Source organism: Mastigoproctus giganteus, chromosome 10, assembly GCF_048544385.1.
Source record: "Mastigoproctus giganteus isolate SK-2022 chromosome 10, ASM4854438v1, whole genome shotgun sequence".
NCBI classification, from domain to species: Eukaryota; Metazoa; Arthropoda; class Arachnida; order Uropygi; family Thelyphonidae; genus Mastigoproctus; species Mastigoproctus giganteus.
The window spans coordinates 206,389,390-206,416,294 of NC_143584.1; the positions used below are offsets into that span (position 1 = coordinate 206,389,390).

Consider the following 26,905-nt stretch of genomic DNA (forward strand, 5'->3'; position numbering starts at 1 on the left):
CTAGCAGGTCAGCTTTATCCTTGGCTGAAGCGACAACATAACCATCTAGTTTTGACAGGTGGGAGCAGATGTGCACAAACGTTGTGGCCAATAGCTTTGGCAAGAGACCAGAATGCTCGGCTACCATTACAGCAAGAAGCAAGTTTTCTACTCTTAGCCTGTTCAAACTCTAGTTTGGACTGATTAATAACTGCTTTACAATTGTCGCGAGCTTTGGTGTAGGCAGAAAATAAAACTAGAGAATTAGAAACAAGCCAATTACGATATGCAACATTCCTTTTCTTGAACAGCCTTAGCACATTTATTGGAAAACCAAGGTTTAGATAAAGGATGAGATTTTAAAGTGGAGTGTGGAATAAAGGATTCCATTCCTACAAGAATAATTTCACTGACACGATCTGAGCAAATGTTGACATCAGAAGTTTTGAAACAGTAATCCGACCAAGCAAAAGAAGAAAAGAAATCTCGCAGGTCATCCCATTTTGCATTCTTGTAATGCCAAACAATGCGAGGTTGGGAATAGCCATGAGATAAAAGCTGACTGGGCTAGCCGGGTGGGTAAAGTGCCTGTCTGGCAACACAAAGGTCGCGGGTTCGAATCCCGCCTCGGGCTTGGATCAGAGTTGTGCAAAAAAAAAACCTTGGGAAGTGCATTATGGCCACAGAAGCTGATGTGCCAACAACTAACAAAAAAAAATTAAGATAAAAGCTCCATTGGAGAAGAGACAATCACCAAGTTGTGATCTGAGGTGCCTAAAGGACCACTCACTTCGACTGTGTACTTAGAAGGGTTGTTTGTGAGAAAAAGATCAAGCCTGTTGGCTGTATGGTTAGGATTGTCCAGTATTCTGGTAGGTAAATGAAAAATCTGTGCGAGGTCATTAGTAATTGCAAAAGCCTCAGCATCTCGACCAGCTCAGTCTGTGTGACTAGAAAACAGAAGCCATCTGGAGTTGTGAAAATTAAAATCACCAATGAAAATTATGTCACTGTCTGGAAAGTTGGACTGGAGAAAGTCAAGTTGCAAAGGGAGGAAGTCAGAGTTCCAAGTGGGAGAACGGTAGAGACAAAAGATGAATTTGACAGAATGAGCTAGAGAAGATCGAAAAGAGGGGATTCCAAATTACCAAGTCTCTGACAGGGAATATTGGAATGGACATATGCACAAGTACCACCTTTGTGGTAAAAGGAATCATACAGCAAATAATTTCGGCATCTGGGATGAGCATTGGTTGTATCAACTGATTACTGAGATTCTGTCAGAAAAAGGACATGGGTTTGGCAGACTGTAAGTGGAAATGGACATCATCGAGATTAGATCTGAGACCACATATATTTGTAGAATGAACTAGGAAGTGTTTGGGAAGTTTAGGTCTTTTCTCAGATAAGTTTGCTCTATTAGTTCGACAATTATTATTATTATTAATAGCCTTATGGTACAAGGAAGCCTGAGGCTTATGCTACACCAGGCAAAAAAAAAAAATTCTGAATTACCTTGAGAGAGAGAAGGGAATCACCAAGAAAGAGAAGAATGACGATATCAAGCCCATACTCACCAGATATGAGCCCCTGGGGTTATTTCATGGTATATTCAATAGTAAGAAAAAGTGGGGAGCATGCTGTATGAAGTAATAAAATTTTTGGATGTGGTATACACATGGTAAGAATATACCCAGATCCTTGATATTACATAGTCTCGTCAATGCCCCCACTTACACACTACTCTGACTCTCTCTAGTCACTATCTGGCAGAGTAGAGGTAGCAAGATTATACCCTAGCTGATCTGGTAGCCTCTTAGAGAGTTATCAATAGGTGCAGTCCAGTGTACTAACTAGCAGCCATCCTGCAAACACCCTTTTAGAGCTGTACCCTCGAAATGTAAGGAAGTTTGGATCTCACCATGGTGTTCATCATAACCTGAAAAGACATCAATCATACTGCATGATGGAAGGGTTGACTGGAACTTAGCTCTGGAGTCTAAACATGGTTTCCACCACTTCAAGCCTCCAATAAGCAAAGTGGTGGTATTGCACCGGTTGATGAGTCTATCTACCACCTCCTTCCAAGTGTACACCTAATGCTTAGTTAGCCATGTTACCATACATCTGATGATACATACATTCCATACTGATACCAGTTGTTTGATATACGTACATGTATCTGTAGTCACATACAGTTTTGCATATTTGGGATACCATGATGTTATTCTAGTAAACTCCTCTTCTTCTAGAGGAGTGTTTCCATTTACAGTGGGATTCCTCAGCCTACAAGTTATTTTTTGGTTGGAATTTTTTCCTGCTATAAAGTGCGGTTCAAGGTGTCTTGGTCATTTAAACCTCGGGCTGTTATGCACTCCCGTACTCCATCCATCCACGTCTTCCTTGGTCTTTCTCTTTTCCTTCTTCCAGGAGGTATCTATTCCAGTATAGCCTTTGGATATTTGGTTTCTTGCATCTGTTTTACATGTCCATACCATGTTAAATGCTTTTCATTCATAGTGTCAATAATATTCTTTTTCACTTCCATTTTCCCTCTTATGTCTTTATTTTGTTTTCTGTCCCTTCTAGAAGTTCTTGCTGAGTGTCTCCAAAAATCCATTTCTGTAGAGAGCAATTTGTTTTCCCTTTGCCTATTCAATGTCCAGGTTTCCGCTCCATACAATAGAAGACTTTGTACAATTGTTTGAAATATAAGTTTCTTTGTTTTATTTAGAATATTTCTACTCTATAGAACAGAATTTAACATGCCGATAGCCTTTCTGCCATCTGCAATTCTCTTATTGATCTATTTTTCCCACTTGTAGGTTGTTTAGCATTTGTGTATTTTTTACACTGAACGAGGAGCTAGCCCATTGTAGCAACCCCCCAACCTGGAGGACCAGGGTCTCTCGAAGTCTCTCTTAGTCTGGCCTTTGCCCTTTGACCTGTCCAGCTTGGGAGGCCCAACCATTAGCTAAGCTACCACAGACTTAGCTCTCTGGGTCATCGGGACACCTAAGCCCTCCACCTCGACAAGATGGAGAATACCATCGGGGGAGATCCTAGTAAACAACTACAGTAATTATGCACTTCTGATATCCGTGATTGTCTGGAATATGAACAGAGATATATTTATGAGATTAGAAGCTAATGTGCCTTATAAATCCAAAAGATAAATGGAAAGGTTTTAGTTTCACTTCCAGTTTTTTTTTTTTTTTTTGCAGTTTCAAGCATGATGCTGATCTGGTTAAGATTCTGTTTTCATAATTTTAGGGGAACAGTGACTTGTAAAAGTGCTTTTTAATGTGTGGTTCAGATGAACAAAAAGTGAAAACAAAGTGAGGGTGACCCTGAAACTGGTGGGAAGAAAAAGAGAAATGTGGATCAAGGGATCATTTTCATCCTAAGCAGTATTACATTGAACAACAAATTTTGGCTCATATTTTGTTAAGGGCATGAAAGTCACTTTACTTTATAGATTTTGGAGCGCTAAACACTGAAATAGTGCTTAAAATGACATATTGGCTCTTGTTTTAAAAAAACTAGTAGTTTTCTGTATTTATACAAGATATTTTTTATTGATGTGGCAGTAAGATGTAGTAGCTACGAACATACCTGTATCAAACACGGGATCTTTTCGCCTTTTGCTTGTATTCAGCTTTGGGAGCATCCCTTTTCACAAGTTATAATCAGATAAAATGGTGGCACTCTATTTATTTGCTTTTGTATCTTTGTTCCATTGCTGCGATGTCTTGATGGAAGTGCTCCCGTTTTCGTCGCTGATGGCACCACAGTTTGTCAGGAAGAAATCCAAGTGTGAGTGCAAGAAATGCATCTTCAATCACATATTGTACCCCAGTTTTTCATAAGAAGTAATGAGATCTTCGACAAGCTGCTTGTAGTTTCTGGGTTTAACATTTCCTAAAAAAACAGTCAACACATTTCAAAAGGCTTTCTACGCTGATTTCTCGCTATCACTAAGGACACATTTGAACTGTTCGTCTTTGAAAAGTTGCCTTATTTGGACCGATGAAAATACCTGCCTTAACCATCTCTGTACTGTCTTGGGAATTTCTCTTGCAAAGATGTGAATGCAGGACTGTTCACTTCCGAAGCTTTCACGAAATTTATCATGAAGTTTGATGTGGAGTGGTGGAAGAAAAACTTTATTTGGATCTACCAGATGTTCAAATACTATGTTCTTCATTCCAGGTGTTAATGATTTTTGTTGAGGCCCACTCCTCTTCTTGTAGTGCATATCCTTGGCACAACTATCTCACTCGCAGAGAAATCAACAAAACTTAGTGTAACCCTTTTATAGTCTAATAAAATGGCAATTACCTTTAAATTAACACATCTGTCAATCATGCTTCTGATAGTGTACACCTAAGAGAATGTTCTCCCTATTTGTGTATGTTTCTTTTTTGTGGACGGCATATGCAAGAGGTTTTGAAGGAAGCATATTTCCAGTGTAATAACACATGGCGACTATTTATAGATGCTTCTAAGGTTAGCCTTAAGGCTAACATTAGAAGCATCTATAAATAGTCTTCATTCTTCGGGAACATGCCTCATGTTTATTGCTGCCATTAGACCATCAGTATCCTTAGAAACAGTGAGTTCACCTACTGTTTGATAGAATTTATCATAGTCTTTATTTCGAGTATGAAATGTTGTCACTTTCACAGAACGATCTAGAAAATTTCATTGTTGTAGCCCCTGAGGCCAAAAGTTCTGCTTTATTCTTCAGCATTTCAAGATCTCAGGATTCATTTCAAGATTTAATTTCATCATTTCAAGATTTCAAGTTCTGCCTTATTCTTCAGCATTTCAAGATTGAGGTCATTAGGCCCACTTTCTGTGATCTTATGTGGTTCAGAAAGATAAAGGTTTGGACAAAATGGTGGATCCCTTGAGGTAGATGGCTGCTGTACTTCATCATGTATATCAAGTTTATCTTCATCAATGTCTTCATCAGGGTGTACAGAAAAATGGTCCAGTGGTTAAGGAATAGTAGTACTTCACCACGAGGCACGGGACAAATTACAGATGGCATATTTGGGTACGTCACTGTCCACTTTTTCTTTATTGTCATTGCTTTTCTAACAGCAGGCACCGTACAGAAGTAACAGTCTGATGTGATTTGTTGTCTCCCTCCATATCGTGGGCACTGCAAAAAGCATAAAATGTTCCTTTCGATTCACTCACGCATTGAGTTTTGATGAACAAATAGTGCACCATATGTGTGGAGACCACTTGTCCTGGTCGCCTACTTTAAACCAAAGTACAAGAAGTAGGCTTTTTTTATGGCTCGAGTTAAGGAACTAATGTGACTTCACATACATAGCAGATGCCATCTAGACTATTCACATTCATAGTCTAGATGTCATCTAGACAGTTATGGGACATATTGATCTTAGACAGCACAAATACTGTGCAAAATGTAAGAATATCATGGAGAACAACTAACTGAGAACAAATCATCCAGTACCTATCTGTATTTGAGGATTACGGCGACAGAGTTGAAGACGCATCTGAGGCAACAACTTATCACGTGATGCAGAGTGAGGTGACAGTTGCTGATCATGTGATAAGAGTGTGGTGGTACTGAAATGGCGGTGTTGCCATGCGTTTTGCCAAGAGCTGTAATTGATATGTACAGCAACTCGCTAATATGAGTCCCCAACTGTAATTCGAAAACAAGAGCCAATTGACTAATTTCAATGTGATTTTCGTATTCAGCATTGAATTAGTCAAGATTGGGTGTTTTCATTGCATTTTATGTATTGACCAGTGTTATTTTGAGAAGAAGCTGTTATTATTTAGGAGCATTAGCAACTAAGGCCATATTGCTCCTAGGATATGCGGTGGTCATTCCCTGACCTTTCCGCATCCTCCGTATTTGGTGGTCACGGGCTTGAACCCCGGTCTAATCAAGAAGTGTGTGCTACCCATTGCTACTCCTGGCTACGGAGGCGCCATTGAGAAGCATGAGCTCATATTATTGTTGCTACTGTTGGGATAGAACAATTCTTATTCAGTTTGATAACAACTGTTAAGGGGTACATCATTAGGCAGTAAGAAACATAGTTGGAAGCTGGAAAGATATCAAGCAATTCACTATGGAAAGTTGTTGGAGAAAACTTTGCCTACAGTTTCTCCATGGCTGTGAAGTTTTCCAAAACTGCAAAAAAAAAAAAAAAAAATCCACAAAGGAAATTTTATACATGGTGAAACATCTTAATATGAAAGTGGCTACTAAAGATGGGAATGAATTACTGGAGTCTCTGTGAGACTACAGCAACTGAACCTCATGACCCAGTGATTTCACTGAATTTTAGGCACAAATGCAGATTGAAGAAAAGGATGAGTGATGATAATTTCTGGTACCTCTCCAAAGAGCATGAACTTCAGACATTTAAGAGGAATTGTGATGAAGGTGGAAGTGACAATAGGGGTAATAGAGGATTTTGATCCTGTTATTAAAAGAAGCAGTAATGTTTTCAAAGTCCTTTGTAATACTACTGTTTGCTATAAGATTCTTTATGATGAAAAGAAGGCAACTTGTCAGCTTTCTTGAATGAATTTTTCAAACTGGATTAATTTCAGGTATGTACAGTAATTGTATTTATTCATATTTCATTTAAATAAAAAATCAAATTATTCTTAAATATTTGTGAATGTATCTCAGCTAGTTACATGTGTTTATATTGGAATTTAATGTTCTGTAATGTACAGTTTTTTTTTTTTTAGAACACATTGCATATATTAACTGAGCATTAGGTGTATAACAGCATGCATTTATTGCCTAGCATATGCTGGTGTCATTGGGTAGCTCATATACTATGGCCTTTTCTGTAGGGAGAGTTTCACTCTCACTTTATCCTACCTCTTTCCACTTCCGTCCCACTATTATCTCTTCCCAACTGCGATCCAGTCCCTCTTAATTCCTCTCCTTCCTCCCTTATCTGGCAGTCCAACATTGTATACAGAGGAGATTGCCTGCCTCCTCATACAAGATCCAGTCACCAGGTCCTCATGGTGACTGGTTACCGAGTGACTATTCATGCAACCTAACGTTGGTGCTAATACAACTTATGGTGCTTCATAGCCAGCCATACATGCAGTGTAGGTTCTGCTAAACACAGAACCTACATTGTGTGTATGGCTGGCTATGAAGAGATGCTAACTTAAAAGTTTGTAAAGGAATTCAAGTATCCCCCTGACAGAGATTATACACCCAACATACTACTTTGAAATGAATGGCATTTCCTAAAGGAGAGTAGTATGCTGTTTATTTTAAAGACTGCATCACTATTTTGGCACATTTGTTTCAGTAGTATTGCTGTCTTTTCAGGAAGTTTGGATACCAGTTAATGCAAACTTAGCAAAAATATTAAGAAAAGAAGTGACTGTTTGAGAATTTCATCTGGAATTCAAAGTTTTACTTGACAAGCAGTAGTGTCCTGATCCAAATTCCATAAAACTCCTTTGAGCTGAGCCAAAATGCTGGACACAAAAGTATGGCCAGTGCTCCCAACTTTGTACAGTTGAAGACTACTTTGAAGGATTACACCGGTCAATGCGTAGAATGTTACGAAAATGAAAATAACCAACCTTGACTAATTTCATGCTGCTGAACACGAAAATCATACTAAAATTTGCCAATTAGCTCTTGTTTTCAAATTACAGTTGGGGTATCATATTTGCGAGTTACCATACATTATCAACTACGGCTCTTAGCAAAACTCATGGCAACACCACAGTTTCTTGCTTTGTGCCACAAAAAATCAAATCACTGCAGTTTCAGTACCACCACATTCTTATCACATGATCGGCAACTGTTGCCTTGCTCTGCATCGTGTGGTAATTGTCGCCTCAAATGCATTTTCAAGTCTGTTGCATTAATCCTCGAATACGGCTAGGTGGTACTGCTGATTTTTCTCAGTTAACGGTTGTTCTCTGTCAGATTCCTACTTTTTGCACAGTATTTGTGCTGTATAATATTAATATGCCCTATACTCATGTGACTAGTCCAGATGATTTCTGATATATATGTGGAGAAGTCATGTTAGCTTCAAGAAAGCGTCCCTTAACTCGACCAGGATAAGAACTGGGCTGCACACATATGCTGCTCTACCTGTTCATCAAAACTCAATGCATGGGTGAATTGAAAGGGATGTTTTATGCCTTTCACAGTGCCCATGATATGAAGGGAGCCAACAAATCATGTCACAGACTGTTACTTCTGTATGGTGTCTCTTATTAGAAAAGGGATGACAATGAAGGAAAAGTGGAAAGTGATGCACCCAAATATACCATCTGCAATTTGTCCCATGCCTCACAGTGAAGTGCCTATTCCTGAACCACCTGACCGTTTTTCTGTACACTCTGATGAAGACACTGATGAACATCAACTTGATATACACGAAGAAGTACAGCAGCCGTCTACCTCAAGGGATCCACCATTTTGTCCAAACCTTTATCCTTCTGAACCACATAAGATCACAGAAAGTGAGCCTAATGACCTCATCAGGGATCTTGAACTATCAAAGGGTAGAGCTTTTGGCCTCAGGGGCTACAACAATAGAATCTTCTAGATCATTCTGTGAAAGTGACAACATTTTGTACTCTAAATAAAGACTATGATAAATTCTATCAAACAGAAGGGGAACTCACTGTTTTTAAGGATGTTGATGGTCTAATGGCAGCAATAAACATGAGGCACGTTCCAAAGAATGGCAACTATTTATAGATGCATCTAAGGTTAGCCTTAAGGCTGCTGTGTTATTACACAATGGAAATATGCTTCTTTCAATACCTCTTGCGTATACCATCCAAAAAAAAAAAAGAAACATGCACAAATATGGAGAACATCCTCTTAGGTGTACACTATCAGAAGTATGAGTGGCAGATATGTGGTGATTTAAAGGTAATTGCCATTTTATTAGACTATAAAAGGGTTACACTAAGTTTTGTTGCTTTCTCTGCAAGTGGGATAGTTGTGCCAAGGATATGCACTATGAGAAGAGGAGTGGGCCTCAACGAAAATCATTAACACCTGGAATGAAGAACATAGTATTTGAACATCTGGTAGATCTAAATAAAGTTTTTCTTCCACCACTCCACATCAAATTTCATGGCAAATTTCATGAAAGCTTTGGAAGTGAACGGCCCTGCATTCGCATCCTTGCAAGAGAAATTCCCAAGACTTAATAGGCAACTTTTCAAAGACGAACAGTTCAAATGTGCCCTTAGTGATAGTGAGAAAGCATAGAAAGTCTTTCAAAATGTGTCAACTGGTTTTCTAGGAAATGTTAAAGCTGACAACTACAAGCAGCTTGTTGAAGATCTCATTACTTCTTACAAAAAACTGGGGTGCATGTCATTGAAGATATATTTCTTGCACTCGCACCTGGATTTCTTCCCAACAAACTGTGGTGCCATCAGCGACGAACATGGGAGCACTTCCATTAAGACATTGTAGCAATGGAACAAAGATACAAAAGCAAATGGAGTGCTGCCATTTTATCTGATTATTGTTGGATGGTCAAAAGGGATGCTCCCAAAGCTGAATACAAGCAAAAGGTGAAAAGATCCTGTGTTTGATACAGGTATGTTCGTAGCTACATCTTACTGCCATATCAATAAAAAAATACCTTGTATAAATATAAAAAACTACTTTTTTCAAAAACAAGAGCAATCTGCCATTTTAAGCACTATTTCCATGTTTAGCACTCCAAAATCTATGAAGTAAACTTACTTTCATGCCTGTAACAAGATATGACCCAAAATTTGTTGTTCAGTGTTAGTGGGGAGAAATCTCAGCTGCATAATACAATTAATTGGCTTCAGTTACTTTCAAAAGGTTCATAATTGTCATTAAGACTAGAGGTGGGTTTGTACATCAGTTTCTTAAATCAACATCCATTTAATCTAAAAAGTGTACTTTTAAGCATATTGTATACAGGGTGATTTTTTTTTATTCATCATACCATTTCATTTATGTGAAGAACATAAAATGTTGTTTATAAATGAAAATTAATGCATGAACTATATTTAGCAGTGTTGGGAAGTCAATGCCACAACATGTCAACGTGTCCTCCACGTTTATCAATAATGTGTTGAGGTTGCAAAGGACATGTTCCAGTGTTTACTCTAACAAAAAAAGAAATTAATCTTCATTTGCTTTCTGCAGCATATAAATAGTTCATGGATTCTTCTGAAATTCTCTGTCTTTGAGATAACCTTATAGATAAATCATATAGGTTTAAATCAGGTAGCACTGGAGACTAATCAGGGTAGCAGTTAGAAATCACTTTGTTGTCAAAAATTTCATCCAGGAACTGCTGCAGTATGGGGCTTTGCATTGTTAATGCCATGTCCCTTCACAAAAGCACAAGATTTTACTGATGTTGATATCACTTATATTTCCATCTTCTTAAAGAGCCGAAACGGTTGAATTCCCACTTCTGTAGTATTCCTTAACAAGCAAAACTTATTCTCTCAATGCTTCACAACAGCATTTTCTTCATGTCAGCTGGAAGGTATTTGGTGTTACCATCCAAATATTTCTATACAGGGTAATGATGTTGGTATGAAACCTAAAGCTTACAAAGAAATAGTATGATGAATAATAAAAAAATCACCCTGTATTTCAAGCATTGCAAGAAGAAAGGCATTTATTATAATGTTAAACAGTGCAAATTCTTTTATTTCTAGAATGCTTCTGTTACTACGTTAGTTACATCAGATACTAAAAGTAGTGAAAATAATTGGCTACCTTGGACTGCACCAAGAAATATAAATGCATCTAGAAATATTCAGACAAAAGATAATTCTCAGTCGTTTGGAAGGCTGCAGCCTGGACTTTCCATTGTTCAGAAGCTGTGAGTATTTGAAATTATTTGTTAAATAGATATGAAGCTTATTTAGATTGCAGATTCTGGCCAAAGTTTTTGTTTCTAGATTTCTGAATAAGTCTTACTAGCAGTTATGTCCTAGTCCAGGGATTGACAATTTTTCATAGGTGATGTACTGGGTTCAGCCTGGTGTAGGAGATTTGGTGCCAGGTTTGATCTGGCCTGAAGTCTAATTCACTGCTGGCAGTGAAGAATTTCGAAGTTTTGTATGTGTGGGTAACGGTAGGGGGAGGGGAATATGTATGAGGAATATGCCTGTGGTTAATTTTCAAAAAAGGGTGCACTTTGAAATTAAACTTGAACATGGGCATGCTCATTTAACTTTGTAACAATGCCTTAAAATAATTAAATAAAATTGATTCATGGTGCAATTTGAGGGAGTTACTGGTTCTGCCTTTAGCAGTGGTCTAGGTTTCCTGACTGCCAGACCTTAGTGTTATCTCCTGTCTACATAGCATGCTTTATTTATCGTATGAGATGTATTGTGCTTTAGAAGTGTCCCCCCCCCCATGGTTCAGTAGAATTCTGATACAAATGTGACTGGGGGTATTTTGGATAGTCATTTTTTTCTATCCAAAAAATTGATATAAATAATATATTGATCTTAATATCATTTATAGATTTTAAATGCATTATTTACAGTTTAAAAAGGAAACAGAAAAAAATTAGGTCTGTTTTTTTCACATGCATCGGTTGGTTATCATCCAGTTGGTCCTTGAGGTTGTCATAGACATTCTCTCAGATAAGCCAGACAAGCTGTACTTGCTACCTGGGAGTCTAAAACGCTGATGAAACCGATATTCGGGTAACACTCAAGTCAAGTGGACCCAATTTTGGCGAAGTCCGGACGGTCTGTGACAGCCAAAATCCTCTGCTTGCACCTTCACGATGGTGGGACTGTTAGTAATCCTGGGTATAACGTCCATGCACAAATACATGGTGGGTGACCATCCAGGTGTGAACCAACGTAAGCAGGGGTCGAGGTGTGGCGCCCACACCACATGGAGGAACGCCAGTGAAGTCCGGACGGTCTGTGACAGCCAAATCCTCTGCTTGCTCCTTCACGATGGTGGGACTGTTAATAATCCTGGGTATAACGTCCATGCACAAGTACATGGTGGGTGACCATCCAGGTGTGAACCAACGTAAGCAGGGATCGAGGTGTGGTGCCCACACCACATGGAGGAATGCCGCCCCTCTATGTTACCAGGCAGTACTAGGTGGTAGATGACTCTCATCAACCGGTGCAATACCACCACTTTGCTTATTGGAGGCTTGAAGTGGTGGAACCCATGTCTAGTCTCTAGAGCTAAGTTCCGTTCAACCCTTCTCCATCTCTTCCATCATGCAGTATAATTGATGACTTTTGAGGTTATGATGAACATTGTGGTGAGATCCAATATTCCTTACATTTCAAGGGTACAGCTCTAAAACGGTGTTCGCAGGCCGGCCACTAGTTAGTACACCGGACCAAACCTATTGGTAACTCTTTAGGAGGCTTCCGGATCAGCTAGTGTATAATCTAGCTACCTCTACTCTGCCAGATAGTGACTGGAGGGAGTCCGAGTAGTGTGCATGCGGGGAGCATTGTCGAGGCCACATTATGTCAAGGATCTGGATATATTCTTACCATGTGTACGCCATATCCAAAAATTTCATTACTTCATATAGCATGTCCCACCCACTGTTTCTTACTATTGAATACACCATGAATTGTCAAACTAATAGAACAAGCTTATCTGTGAAAAGATCTAAACCTCCCAAGCACTTCCTAATCCATTTCACAAATATACGTGTCTCAATTCTAATCTCAACGATGTCCATTTCCACTTGCAGTCTGCCAAACTCCATGTACTTTTTCTGACAGAATCTCAGCTATCGGTTGATTCAACTACTGCTCATCTCAGATGCCCAAATTATTCGCTGTATGATTCTTTTCGCCTCAAAGGTGGTACTTGTGCATATGTCCGTTCTGATAATTCCTGTCAGAGACTTGGCAATTTGGAATCTTCTCTGGCTTAAAATCTCTCTACCTCATTGTGTCCATTGTGTCAAATTCATCTGTTGTCTCTACCGTTCTCCCAACTGCACTAATCACTTGGAGCTCTTTGACTTCCTCTCTTTGCAACTTGACTTTCTCCAGTCCAACTTCCCCTCGACGTGGGCACCTGTACGTGGTGAGGGGACCTCCCAGTGACGCTGCTGGACTTCCAGACTAGCATCACTGGGATCCAACGCCCACAGCCTAGGTTCCGGGCTTACATCAATGGAATCCGGCGTGTTTGCCGTTCGCTGCGACCCGTGGAAATTCGGAAAGGGGATCCTGGTGGTTGAGGGGCCCAGCTTCAATACACCACTTTGGCCCCTGCTTCGACAAGACGGGTGGTCCTGGAAGGCCCGGCTAGGATCAATCGGCTAGTAGGTTCGCCTGCGAGGGTCAACCGTGTCAATGCCACGCCCCTACCCTCATGGTCCGGGTATAGTGTCTGGGTAGCCCTGGCGTCCCACTCCCGAGCGCATTTATTGCATGCCGGGTAGTGGGCGTCCCTTTGGGCTCCGTGGTGGGTGGGGAGCCCGGGCACTGAAAAATTTAAAAATCTCTATGAATCCTGATAAACATACTCCTTCAGGGGCCCCAACCCGGTCCCTATCAGAAAACATTGACACAGATACAGAGAGCAGTATTGCTAAAAAGAGGCAGCGAACCGAAGTAACATCAGGGCCAGTCCCTCGGTTCTTAATCATGCACTCAACAAGTGAAAAACCGGTTGGAAAAATGTCACCCTTCTTTATCCAAAAAGGGTTGGATGGGTTAGCAGGTTCACCCAAGTCAGTTAAGAGGCTCCGTTCTGGAGACCTCTTAATTGAAACTAAAAATGACAGGCAATCAGAACACCTACTCCGAACAACATCAATCGGAGGAATCCCTATAACAGTGACACCACACAGAACACTCAATTCATCTAGAGGTGTCATTTCGGAGTGGGACCTTCTCGACGTATACGAGGAGGAAATCTGCTCCGAATTAAAACCACAGGGAGTCATTGCCGTCAAGAGAATCACTGCGCGAAGGGATGGAAAAATTGTTAAAACCAGGAGCGTTATCCTGACTTTTAACACTCCTAAACCTCCTGATGAGATTAAAGCTGGATATATCAACTGTTCAGTGTGTCCATACATACCAAATCCTTTACGGTGTTTTAAATGCCAAAAGTATGGACATTCCCAAATGGCCTGCCGTGGAGTCCTTGCATGCGCTCGATGCGGTGCAAAGGACCACGAAACAACAGCATGTTCAGCCGCAAAACCCACCTGTATTAACTGTGAGGGCGAACACCCGGCCTACTCACGAGCATGCCAGAGGTGGAAAGAAGAAAAAGAGATTCAACGGCTGAAGGCAGAGCTTAACATATCATACCAGGAGGCAAGGAAATCGGTCAAACCCCTGAATATCAACAGACCTACCTACGCCCAGAAGGTAGCAGGGAGATGTTCCGTCGGAACTCAGACGGACATGACCATTCCTCCAAAGGAGTCTTTCACTCCCATCGCGCGGTATCTATTAAGTTCTCAAAAACCTGCACAAAAGGACCAATCAGCTGCCACTCCTATATCGGTACCTCCTAATGCTCCACAAGTTCCAAAGTTAACTATTAAAGAAAAGAATAAAAAAGGGGAAGTCCCCCCCTAGTACCCAAGAAAAGATGGATGTCGAGCAGAAGGAGGTACCCGAAGAGTCAGTCTTGGAACTCTTTGCGGAGGAGGAAATGGACACGGGACAGCGTCCATTCTTCCCCAAAAAAGATAAAACCAAGACTGATAAAAGTAAGCCCTCAGCACCTCGGAAGCCGCCTGACGGACCCACCAAGCCAAAATAATGGCTAAATTCCTACAATGGAATTGTCGTGGATTCCGGCAAAATATAGATGACATCAAGGCCCTCCTGCAAAAGCACGAGCCAGTTTGCTTTTGCTTGCAGGAGACATATCTAAAGGCAAGTGACGATCCCACGATGCATAACACCACAATTTTTCGTAAGGATAGAATTGCGGATGGCTCTGTACATGGGGGAGTGGCTATCCTTGTGGGTAACCAGACCCCAGTGCAGTCCTTACTAATTACAACTAGCATAGAGGCTGTTGCAATTCGCCTTACGGTGGGATTTTTATTAACTGTGTGCTCTGTCTATTTGCCACCTGGGACTGACATCTCCCAAGCAGACCTTGATGATCTTCTAACGCAGCTGCCTCCCCCTTTCTTACTTCTCGGGGATTTTAACGGACATAACACCCTGTGGGGTAGTGCTAACGTCAACGGAAGGGGACGAGTCATTGAGCATATGCTCAATGACAATGACCTTTCCCTTCTAAATACTGGAAAAAACACCTTCTTCCACATGCCTACCCGTACTTTTTCTGCCATTGATCTATCTATCTGCTCCCCTTCTCTACTCCCTTCACTCACCTGGGAAGTGGAGGAGAATCCATACGGAAGCGATCACTTCCCTGTGATAACCTTGTTACACAGTGGGAGACCATGTCTTCCTTTTAGGTTACCACGGTGGAAGATTGATCAGGCTGACTGGACTGCCTTCCAACAACAGGCAAAATTCGATCTTAGCACAGTCAGTCAAGAGCCGATCAATGACGCAGTAAAGTTCATCACAGAAATCATCGTCCAAGCAGCTGCTAATGCTGTCCCAAAAACATCAGCCCGGTTTCCACCATTTCCCAAACCTTGGTGGAATTCACAATGCACAGCAGCAAAAAAGGCTCAAAACAAAGCGTGGGGGATATTTCGCCGATATCCTACCACGAACAACCTTATAGCCTTCAAACGTGCACGAGCTAAAGCACGCTACATCCGTCGTCAGAGTCAAAAGGAATCTTGGATCCGTTTTACATCATCTATTAACCAGTCTACCAACTCTAAGGTAGTCTGGGATAAAATCCGGAAAATGAAGGGAAAATATACCTCCCACCCTTCTGCAATCCTAGATTATAATGGATGCGCTATTGCAGATCCAACTGCAATAGCCAATGCTCTTGGGGAAACATTCTCTAAGATCTCTGCAACATCTTCGTATTCCCCAGAGTTCCTGGTCCTGAAATATAAAATAGAAAAACAGGCACTTAACTTTAAAACTAAGGGCATTTATCCCTACAACGGGGATTTCACTATTGTGGAATAGAAAAGAGCCCTCGCTCTTTCCAAAGCAAGTGCCGTTGGACCAGATGGCATCCATTATGAAATGATTAAACATCTTTCACCAAAATCTATGGATTGTCTGCTCCTTCTGTATAACAGAATCTTTACTGAAGGGCAGTTTCCGGACTCCTGGCGAAAGGCAATCGTTCTTGCCTTTCCTAAGCCAGGAAAGGATCCAAAAGTCACCACCAATTATCGTCCTATTGCTCTGACTAGCTGTTTGTGCAAAATCCTGGAGAGAATGGTCAATTCTCGTTTAATATGGTATTTAGAATCAAATGACCTTCTCTCCAACATCCAGTGCGGCTTCCGACGGAACCGGTCCACTTTGGACCATCTTATTAGAATGGAAGCATCTATCCGGGATGCTTTCCTAAAACGGGAACACTTGGTGTCGGTGTTCTTTGACATGGAAAAAGCGTATGACACAACTTGGAGATTTGGCATTTTAAAAGACTTACATAGCCTAGGCCTAAGAGGGCATCTGCCTTTTTTTATTCAAAACTTTTTAGCCAATCGATCGTTCCAAGTTCGTGTGGGATCCTCACTCTCTCGCTCCTTTAGCCAAGAGGAGGGAGTACCACAGGGATCAGTATTAAGTGTCACGCTTTTTGCCATAAAAATAAATTCCATCACAGAACAACTTCCTCCAACTGTAAACAGTGCCCTCTATGTTGATGACTTTAGCATTTTTTGCCAGTCGTGCAACATGAGGGTTATTGAAAGACAACTGCAGAAAGCCATTGATAGTCTGAATTCCTGGGCACTTGCTAATGGCTTCAGGTTCTCGCCGGAGAAGACCGTTTGCGTACACTTTTGTCGCAAGCGTAATCTTCATCCTGAACCTGAATTAAGGCTCGGACAAAATGCCATTCCAGTAGCAGCGAACATAAAATTCTTGGGGCTCATATTCGATAAAAAAACTGACGTTTTTAGATCATATTCGTCAACTCCGCACAAAGTGCACAAGAGGCCTTAATATGCTTCGCTCGCTCTCCTCTACATCTTGGGGAGCAGACAGATGTATCCTTCTTCGGCTCTACCGTGCACTTGTGCGATCCAAACTAGATTATGGGTCCCAGGTATATTCCTCAGCCAGAGACAGTGTCCTGCGATGGCTGGACCCCGTCCATCATCAGGCCCTACGTATTGCTACTGGAGCATATCGCACATCTCCTGTCCAGAGCTTATACGTCGAAGCAAACGAACCACCGTTATCACTTCGACGTAAGCAGTTGTCTTTAAAGTATGCTTTAAAATTGAAATCCCTGCCAGACCATCCTACGTGGCCCTTCGTTTTTGAGCCACGATGGGAAAATTTATACAATACCCGTAAGACTGCCAATCGTCCTTTTGGTATTCGTTTCCAAGAGCTACTCAAAGAACTTAATATCAAGGTAGACAAGGTTGCCCAAACATCAAAGCAACCCTTTCCACCCTGGCATGCTCGTGTCCCGGCATGCGACTTGTCGCTTAGAAACTGGGGAAAGTTGGACACGCCATCATGTGTCTACCTGCAGCTTCATTCAGCACACCGAACTGAATATTCCGACTTCGCGCCAGTCTACACAGACGGCTCGAAGTCGGAATCATATGTGGGATCTGCTGCTGTCTTCACAGACAGCACTATATCAGAGCAGATTCCCTCTGATTGCAGCATATTTACTGCAGAGCTGCACGCTGTAGAGTTAGCCTTGGATCATATTAGTAAATGCCAATACCAACGGTTCATTTTATATTCCGACTCTCTTAGCATGTTACAGGCTTTAATATCTGTGAGGTATAATCCTCATCCAGTTCTGTCTAGCATTCAGCAGAAGATTCACGTTCTCCATGAACGCGAATATGACATCCGCTTCTGCTGGATTCCCAGCCACATTGGGATTAGGGGAAATGATTTGGCTGACGCCGCAGCCAAATCAGCAATTCCCAATAATAACCGTTGCCTGTTAGTCCCCTATACAGACTACAGGCAAACAGTACATCAAAAGGTACATTCCCAATGGCAGGATTCGTGGAATAGACAGACTGTGAATAAATTACATCGTATAAAGCCTGTTATTGAACCATGGCAGTCTTGGCTGCGCAGGAATCGTAAGGAGGAAGTTGTTCTTGCCCGGACCCGCATAGGACATAGTCATTTGACACATTCTTTTCTGCTGAGGGCTGATGACCCTCCTATGTGTGAGTCTTGTGGCACAATTATATCAATTAGACACCTTTTAATCGACTGTCCAGATTTTAGCAATATCCGTTCTAGCATTTTTAATCATCTGACTGAGCCGTATACACTCAGTCAGATTTTATCCAACAACGACAGCGTGTCTGCTGTTTTTAGCTATTTCAAATTAATAAAAGTTTTTAATTGTATATAAAAATTTACGTTATTGTTACGTATTTATTGGTTCACTTTTTATATCTTTGTTATTATACGTATGGACATGGTGGCCTAACTACTTAGGTCACTGAATTTTTTAACCTTTTATATATGACCGGTATTTGGCGCATTATAGCCTCAGTTGCTGATGCGCCAATAAAACACAAACAAACAAACAACAAACAAACATCCAGTCCAACTTTCCTAACAGTGAGGTAATTTTCCTTGGTGATTTTAATGTTCACAACTCCAGCTGGCTTCCGTTTTCTAGTCACACCAACCCAGCAGGTCGAGATGCTGAGGCTTTTGCAATTACTAATGACCTAGCACAGATTGTTCATTTACCTACAAGAATACCGGACAATCCTAATCATACAGCCAATACGCTTGATCTTTTACTCACAAACAACCCTTCTAAGTACACGGTCGAAGTGAGAGGTCCTTTAGGCACTTCAGATCACAACTTGGTGATTGTCTCTTCTCCAATGGAACCTTTATCTCATGGCTATTCCCAACCTCATGTTGTTTGGCATTACAAGAATGCAAAATGGGATGACCTGTGAGACTTCTTTTCTTCTTTTCCTTGGTCAGATTACTGTTTCCAAAGTTCTGATGTCAATGTTTGCTCAGATCGTGTCAGTGAAATTATTCTTGCAGGAATGGAATCCTTTATCTCACACTCCACTTTAAAATCTCGTCCTTTATCTAAACCTTGGTTTTCCAATAAATGTGATAAGGCTGTTCAAGAGAAGAATGTTGCATATTGTAATTGGCTTGTTTCTAATTCTTCAGTTTCATTTTCTGCCTACACCAAAGCTCGCGACAATTGTAAAGCAGTTATTAACCAGTCCAAACTAGAGTTTGAACAGGCTAAGAGTAGAAAACTTGCTTCTTGCTGTAATGGTAGCCGTGCATTCTGGTCTCTTGCCAAAGCTATTGGCTGCAACTTTTGCCCATCTCTGCTCCCACCTCTGTCCAAACCAGATGTTTCTGTTGTCACTTCAGCCAAGGATAAAGCTGACCTGCTAGCATCCCATTTTTCTTTCAAATCATGCATTAACGATCTTGGTAAAATACCTCCCACCATTCCCAACACGCTCCATTCAATGCCTCCTTTGGTCTTCCACCAAAAGGATGTCAGAAGGATATTGACGAATTTTGATGCTAAGAAAGCTCCAGGTCCGGATGGTATTTCTCCACTTGTTCTCAAAACCTGTGCTCCTGAACTTACTCCTATTCTTTGCCACCTTTTTTCACTTTCTTATTCCAAAGGTGTTTTTCCTTCTGCTTGGAAATTTGCTCATATCCAGCCAGTTCCTAAAAAGGGTGACAAATCCCTCCCATCCAATTATTGTCCCATTGCAATTACTTCTACTCTTTCTAAAGTAATGGAGAAATCAATTAACCGCCAAATTTTAAACTACCTAGAAACCTTCCATCTGATCAATGATCGCTAGTATGGATTCCGTCAGTGTCGATCCACTGGTGATATTCTGGCTTGTTACCCATTTATGGACTAATTCAATGGGAAGGTTCGGTGAAACACAAGTAGTTGCTCTTGACATCTCAAAGGCTTTAATCGTGTTTGGCATAAAGGTCTTCTAAACAAGCTTCCATCTTATGGTTTGCCAACTGTTTTTAGTAATTGGTTATCCAGCTCTGATCGCTCACTGAGTGTGATGGTAGATGGCTCACTGTCTTCTAACTTCTCCACTAATACCGGTGTCCCCCAAGGTTCCGTTCTTTTCCTCTCGTATATTAATGACCTTCTTCCATTGACTGGAAATCCTATCCATAGTTTTGCCGATGATAGCACATTGCATTCCACTTTCCATTTTGAGAAACCTTGTCCTGCTCAATCAGCTTCAACTTCTCGAAAATCTGCTACCAATTCCTTAAATGCCGATCTTCAGATAATTCTCCAATGGGGCTAAGACAACTTAGTTGATTTCAACCCATCTAAAACTCAGTCTTGTCTTATATCTCTCAAAAAGGATTCTTCTGCTCCTATGCTTATCTTTGGTGACACTCTGATTTCTAGGCAAAATGATATATCTCTTTTGGGGATTACCCTTACTTCTAATCTCTCTTGGCACAAGCACATTACAAATATTGCTTCTTCTGCTTCTAAAAAACTTGGTTTTCTCTTTCGCTCTTGGTGTTACTTTTCTTCCAAACAGCTGCTCACTCTGTATAAATCGCAAATCCGCCCTGCCATGGAATATTGTTCCCACATCTGGGGTGGTGCCCCCAAAACCTCTCTCAGGCTTCTTGATTCCATTCAGAAGAGGGCAGTTAGGTTAATTAATGACTCATCTCTAACAGAGTCTCTGCACTCGCTGTCTCATAGACGTACTGTTTCTGCTGCATGCCTCTTCTACAGATACTTCCATGGGCACTGTTCTTCTGAATTAGCTTCTATAATTCCTGCTCTCTCTTTCAAAACAGTCTGAACACGTGCCGCCACCAGCCAACTTCAAACTCACAGAACCAACTTTTCATCTTCCTCGTTTATTCATTCAACTGCCGTTTTCTGGAAGAACCTTCCTTCATACATATTTCCTGAAAATTACAGTCTACAGAAGTTCAAGTCCAATGTCAACAAATATCTTCTTTCATCTTCTCAACCTCCAACCCAAGCACGGTACTAAGTACTATAGGTTCTAACACCTCTCGTGTTTGGGGTTTACATAAAAAAAAAAAAAAAAAAAAGTTCTTGTGATTCAGCCCATCTAATGGTGATACTATTTCCTCATCTGCCAAATGGTAATAAGAAAAAAAAATTCTGTCTACACTCTGGCTTGACCACTAGGTCAGAGGAGAAGAATATGGTTAGTGATTATATTTATTAATCATTCAATAAATATATAATCACTAACCATATTTAGCAGTTATGCTGGCTTTAGCCATGGCCTAATCAAATGTGTATGCCTCTGCATTCTCATTCTTGACCACTTAGCACAGTTCGTGGTTTGTCTCTAATTTTGTGCACTTCTGTTAAAATGCTAAATGCGTTTATTACAAAGTCATCAAACTGAATGATAAAATAAATCGAGACTATATAGATAAAAATTTAAAAAATATGACGTATATTAAAAATAAAATGAAAATTTTGGAAGTGTAGAGTTTCAAAATATGCTGAATGAGAATTTATACTGTTGTACCATTTCAAATATCTGTTACTACAGGTCGACCATCACTAATCCGGCCACCGGTAATCCGGTTCCACTGCTAATTTGGACATAATTTCCGTGAACGTAATTTCAAATTTCCCAGATTGGTGCACAGACCTGCCGCTACTGTTTTGGTGGCATTGGTTGCAGCATCAGCTGTTGGTGCAAACTCTTAAACACTGGCAAGCCATTCCCACTTGTTTTTTTGCATTTATTATTATAACCTGCTCACATTTAGCCCCAGCCATGGTTCTAATGCATAAAGGAAGTGCCTCTCGTTGTGTAAAGCACAAGCACCGTACATTGTCCATAACAGATAAAGTTGAACTTCTGAAAAAACTCGACACCGGTGTGTCTGTGAGAAGTTTAGCTCTGCTTAATTGTAGATTCCAGCAATTTCTCTCAGTTCCTCTTATCTTAGTAATTTTCTTTTAGCCATTCCTTTTTAGATTTTTTTTTTTTTTTTTTACAACACACTTATACAAACTTGCGGAAAAACACAACACAATATGATGGATAATATTTTAGTATTAAATCAGCTCACACCAACCATAAGAATAAGCATTTACTGTAACTAGAATATTTATTTACATATTAAAATAAAATAAATATTTACAAAAAACTGCTATTATATTAAATATACATGTAAAAACATTAAAACTATGATAAAATCCTTGAGATAAAATACACTAAAATAAACCGGATTAAAAGCGATAAAAACGATAAAAATCTCTGGAGCTTTCGGAAGCTTGCGCTCCCTTCCTCAGCAGTAACAAAACTTCCTGCAGCACGTCCATATATAACAGGCTCACGGTACCTATACACGTGGTGCAGTCGGCGCATGGTCTGAACTGGAAGCGGAAATAGCTCGGGAACGTGTTAAGCAAAACCGTTCATCCGTACTTAGGATAATAGTTTCAAACAGAGGATGCATACGCATACCTCTGTCCCTATTCATAATATTGTGGTCGGATGAACAGATTCGTAGGCTCTCGAGCCATTTACGGTTCCAGAACCCATGCGCTCGATCCATGATAACCGCATCCTCTGGGGAAATTTGATGCTGCTTCTCCCAAAAATGTTCGGCCACAGCAGATTTATTGTAATCAGCGGTTTTTATAGCATTTGCATGCTCCCCCAGACGATCCTTGAGCCGTCGTTTTGTCTCGCCCACATAACATTCCCCACAATCCGGGCATTCTATCCTGTATACTACTCCACTACTCAGGTCCTTTGCTATTGGGTCTTTTACCTGAGACAACACTGTGTGCAACCTCCGCCCGGGAAGCTGCACACAGCGTGTTTTATAGCCCCGCAAAATTCTAGCGAGATGCTCAGTAACGCCCGGATAGTAAGGAATGTATGCGGTAGCGACAGGAACAAACGGTTCCTGACGGTTAGACACTATTCCTCTACTAAATCTGTCTATGATCCTCTGGGGGTATCCGCATTTTCTAAGGTCTGCTGTGACCCATCTAATTTCACATTCTTTGTCCTCAGAGGTGGTGCAGTGTGACCCTGCTCTATCTAGTAGAGCTTTCACTACACTATTCTTATGCTGCCCAGCTTGTGCTGAACTATAATGGGTGTACTGGCCTCTGCACATAGGTTTTTTAAACACAGAAGTTTTTAGCCTAGGGCCTACCCTAGAGACCAGTACATCCAAGAAAGGAAGGGTACCTCCTGTTTCCACCTCTGAGGTAAATTGTATAAATTGGGAGAAGCTATTAAGCCAATGGAGTGCATCATCCTCTCTCCCCTTCTGGACCACGGTAAAGGTATCATCAACATACCTTTTCCATTTCTTTATGGGAAACTGACATCCACTAAAAACCCTCTCCTCTAACTCCTCCATGGCCAGATTGGCCACGATGGCGCTAATAGGAGATCCCATGGCTGTACCGTGAACCTGTTTGTACATAACACCTTGGTACACCATAGTGGTGCTGGCCAGACAAAGTTCCACACCCGAACAAATATCCTCTACGTTTAAAAGCGATCTACTACCCAAAGAGACATCATTACTCAAAGATCTTCTAACACAATATATTCCATGTTTAATTGGAATGCATGTGAATAGTGACACCACATCAAAAGAAATCATGCTCTCGTTTTCATTTACAGTCAAATCTTTCACAAAATTCACAAATTCTTTACTGTCTTTTATGACATAGTTGGACTGGCCCACTATAGGCGAAATCAATTTAGCCAAATACCCTGACAAAGCATATGTGGGGCTTCCTATAAATGATACAATAGGTCTGAGTGGGACTTCTGTCTTATGAGTTTTTGGAAGTCCATAAAACCTCGGGAGTTGACATCCAGTAGCATGTAAGAACCAAAAGGTCTCCCTGGAAATCTTCTCTGCCTTTAACCAATCCTGTACCAGTTTATTAACTCGCCGCTCTAGGCCAACCAACGGGTTTCTCTGAGTAACTTTATACGTATTATTGTTCTGTAAAAGGTCCATTGCTTTTTTGTGATAGTCTTCTTTGTTTAGGACAACCGTCGATCTGCCCTTGTCCGCAGGTAAAACCACAATTCCATCGTCTCTTCTCAGTTCATTCAAGGCCTTTCTTTGACTAAAGTTAAGATTCGGAGATACTTTCTTTACCTGGCTCAAAATAACGGCAGATTTAACCCGGATCTCATTAGCTAGGGCCTCCGGTAGCTTGCTGATGGCCCGTTCAATACCCATTGCTATCTCCGCAATGGGAGGTTTGGGAGGTACAAGCGTAAACTTAGGACCTAAATTTAAAACTCCCTCTTGCTCTTCCGTAAGTTGCCTATTACTCAAGTTGTAAACAAAATTAGTACTTCTATCTGTACGTTGTACTGTACCTTCTCCCAACAACCTATTAAACTTCATAATCTGCCTCTGTCTATAGGTGTCTGCTATCCTAATAACTTTATCCAAAACTAATCTTCTAACGAGAGCCAAATGTCTAGAAGATACACTACTACTAATAACATCCAAGTACATACCTATTTGCCTCCTAGTATCTCTTAACTCCTCATGTAACTTACGGATCCAAATATTCATGATCTTCTTTTGATAACACAAAGTAACCCACTTTAGTCAGTCATCCTGAAATGGTGTTTTGACTCTAAAGCCATATGGTATAAGTCCATGCGTTTTGCATCGATGCGCAAACCTGAGATGCTGCTTCTGTCTGGCCTCTTTTATACAATACTTTTGATATTGTCGGACGTGTTGCACTACAAATTGGCCATAGCTGCTAACAATATCCTGAAAAAGGCCTCTGAGGTTGGGAAAATTCATATTTTAGTATTAAATCATATATATGGACGTGCTGCAGGAAGTTTTGTTACTGCTGAGGAAGGGAGCGCAAGCTTCCGAAAGCTCCAGAGATTTTTATCGTTTTTATCGCTTTTAATCCGGTTTATTTTAGTGTATTTTATCTCAAGGATTTTATCATAGTTTTAATGTTTTTACATGTATATTTAATATAATAGCAGTTTTTTGTAAATATTTATTTTATTTTAATATGTAAATAAATATTCTAGTTACAGTAAATGCTTATTCTTATGGTTGGTGTGAGCTGATTTAATACTAAAATATGAATTTTCCCAACCTCAGAGGCCTTTTTCAGGATATGATGGATAATACAGCGCGCTAACGAACTTGTTTTCACAAAATCTCTAACAATACTGACAAACTTATTGCAATGTTTGAGAATTTATTTTATCATAATTAGTTTTGTTGCAGAGCTCCCCGCGCGTGCAATAAACTAACCACAAACATATTTTTTATGTCGCATATATGTGGCCACGTTGACCACATATATGCGACATATTAAAAAAAAAAAAGTTTTTTTTTTTTTTTTTTTATATATATATATATATTTTAAGTGAAAAAATGACAACACTGACATTAATATTTATTTTAGAATTACTAATCAAATTATTTCCTAAATATTTTTAGGCTCCTTGGGAATTTTTTTCTTAAACTAGCTTGGCAGTCAACGTGTTAAAGGTAGAAGGAGGTGATTAGCTGTGGGGTAAAATGTATGTGCTAATATAACCACCAGTGTTTTGTGCAAACTCACTAATCCGGCACCCCACAGGTCCCAATGCTGCCGGATTAGTGATGGTCGACCTGTATTATATTCAGAGTGCATTTGACACTGCATACAACCACACATGGCACATAGCACAATTTATATGGTGTGGCTATATGTTATAAAAGCATAATTGTTCAACATTAATAACCATTTGTATTATAAATGTGCTGAAAATTCAGTACAGCATTGCAACTATTGCCTGACACATGTAATGAGGAATGTTGGCAATGTGCTTTGTGATGTTTCATTCAGATCAGCTGGACACTGAATAATGCCTTGACAAACACTGTCCTTTAAGGATTAAGATCCAGAGAGCAAGGTAGCCAGCATTGGTAAAATGCTGGCTACCTTGGAAAACAATGGTCATAGTCATATATGGTCTGAAGCAATTGTTTTGCCAGATGAGCAGTTTTAGTTTAGCTCTGTCCTGCATAAAAGTAATTTGCCTAAACCTACACACACACACACACACACACACACACACACACACGGGACAGGAATCATACAGTATCGGTGAGATCACTGTATGATTCCTGTGATTCTCAGAATGAACCAGTGGTGATGTATCCCAACACCTGAAAATATTATGCTTATTCACACCATTGTTTAGCTGGAAATAAGCCTTATCAGTCATATGATGGCCTTATCTGGCCATCCTAGCCAGAAACCATAAAGAAAAGTTGGCGCTTGGTTGGAAATCATGTGAATTAACTGGTGCAGTACATAGACCTTCTAAGGAAACCATTGTAGGGGGAATGAAGAATTTTGAAGATTGTTGCGTATGGAATATTTTGTTGTCATTCTATCCTATCTAAAAAGTTATCCTCTTTATAACTTTAAAAAATTTGCAAGAAATAATTCAGAATTGTTCACTTTTTTGATGTCACCTTTATTTTCAATCTCTTTTGAACACAACTCTGAAAATTCCATTTTTTTTATTAAAACATTAAAATTACTTTTTTGAAAGTAAAACACTTTTGCAGAAAATTTTAGACATATTTTCCCCTCTCTTATTTGAGAAATTTGAATATTATTATCTCATTATTTTTGACTGACAGCAATTGAAGTTTTAATCAAAAAAACCTGTGTGCTTTAACAATTGTATGCCAACCAGCCTCTTCCTTGCCACAAACCCTGAGAGTGTAACCCCTGGATATGTTA

General features: G+C 40.3%; 1 protein-coding gene across 1 annotated transcript in view; it reads left to right on the top strand.

Annotated features, from left to right (window-relative positions):
* LOC150079810 (uncharacterized) overlaps positions 1-26,905 on the top strand; it is a 66,656-nt gene that overhangs the window by 13,306 nt on the left and 26,445 nt on the right. The window contains exon 3 of the mRNA XM_090383240.1: positions 10,702-10,868. Coding sequence (XP_090239366.1) covers positions 10,702-10,868 — 167 coding nt within the window. The remainder of the gene's footprint in view (positions 1-10,701; positions 10,869-26,905) is intronic.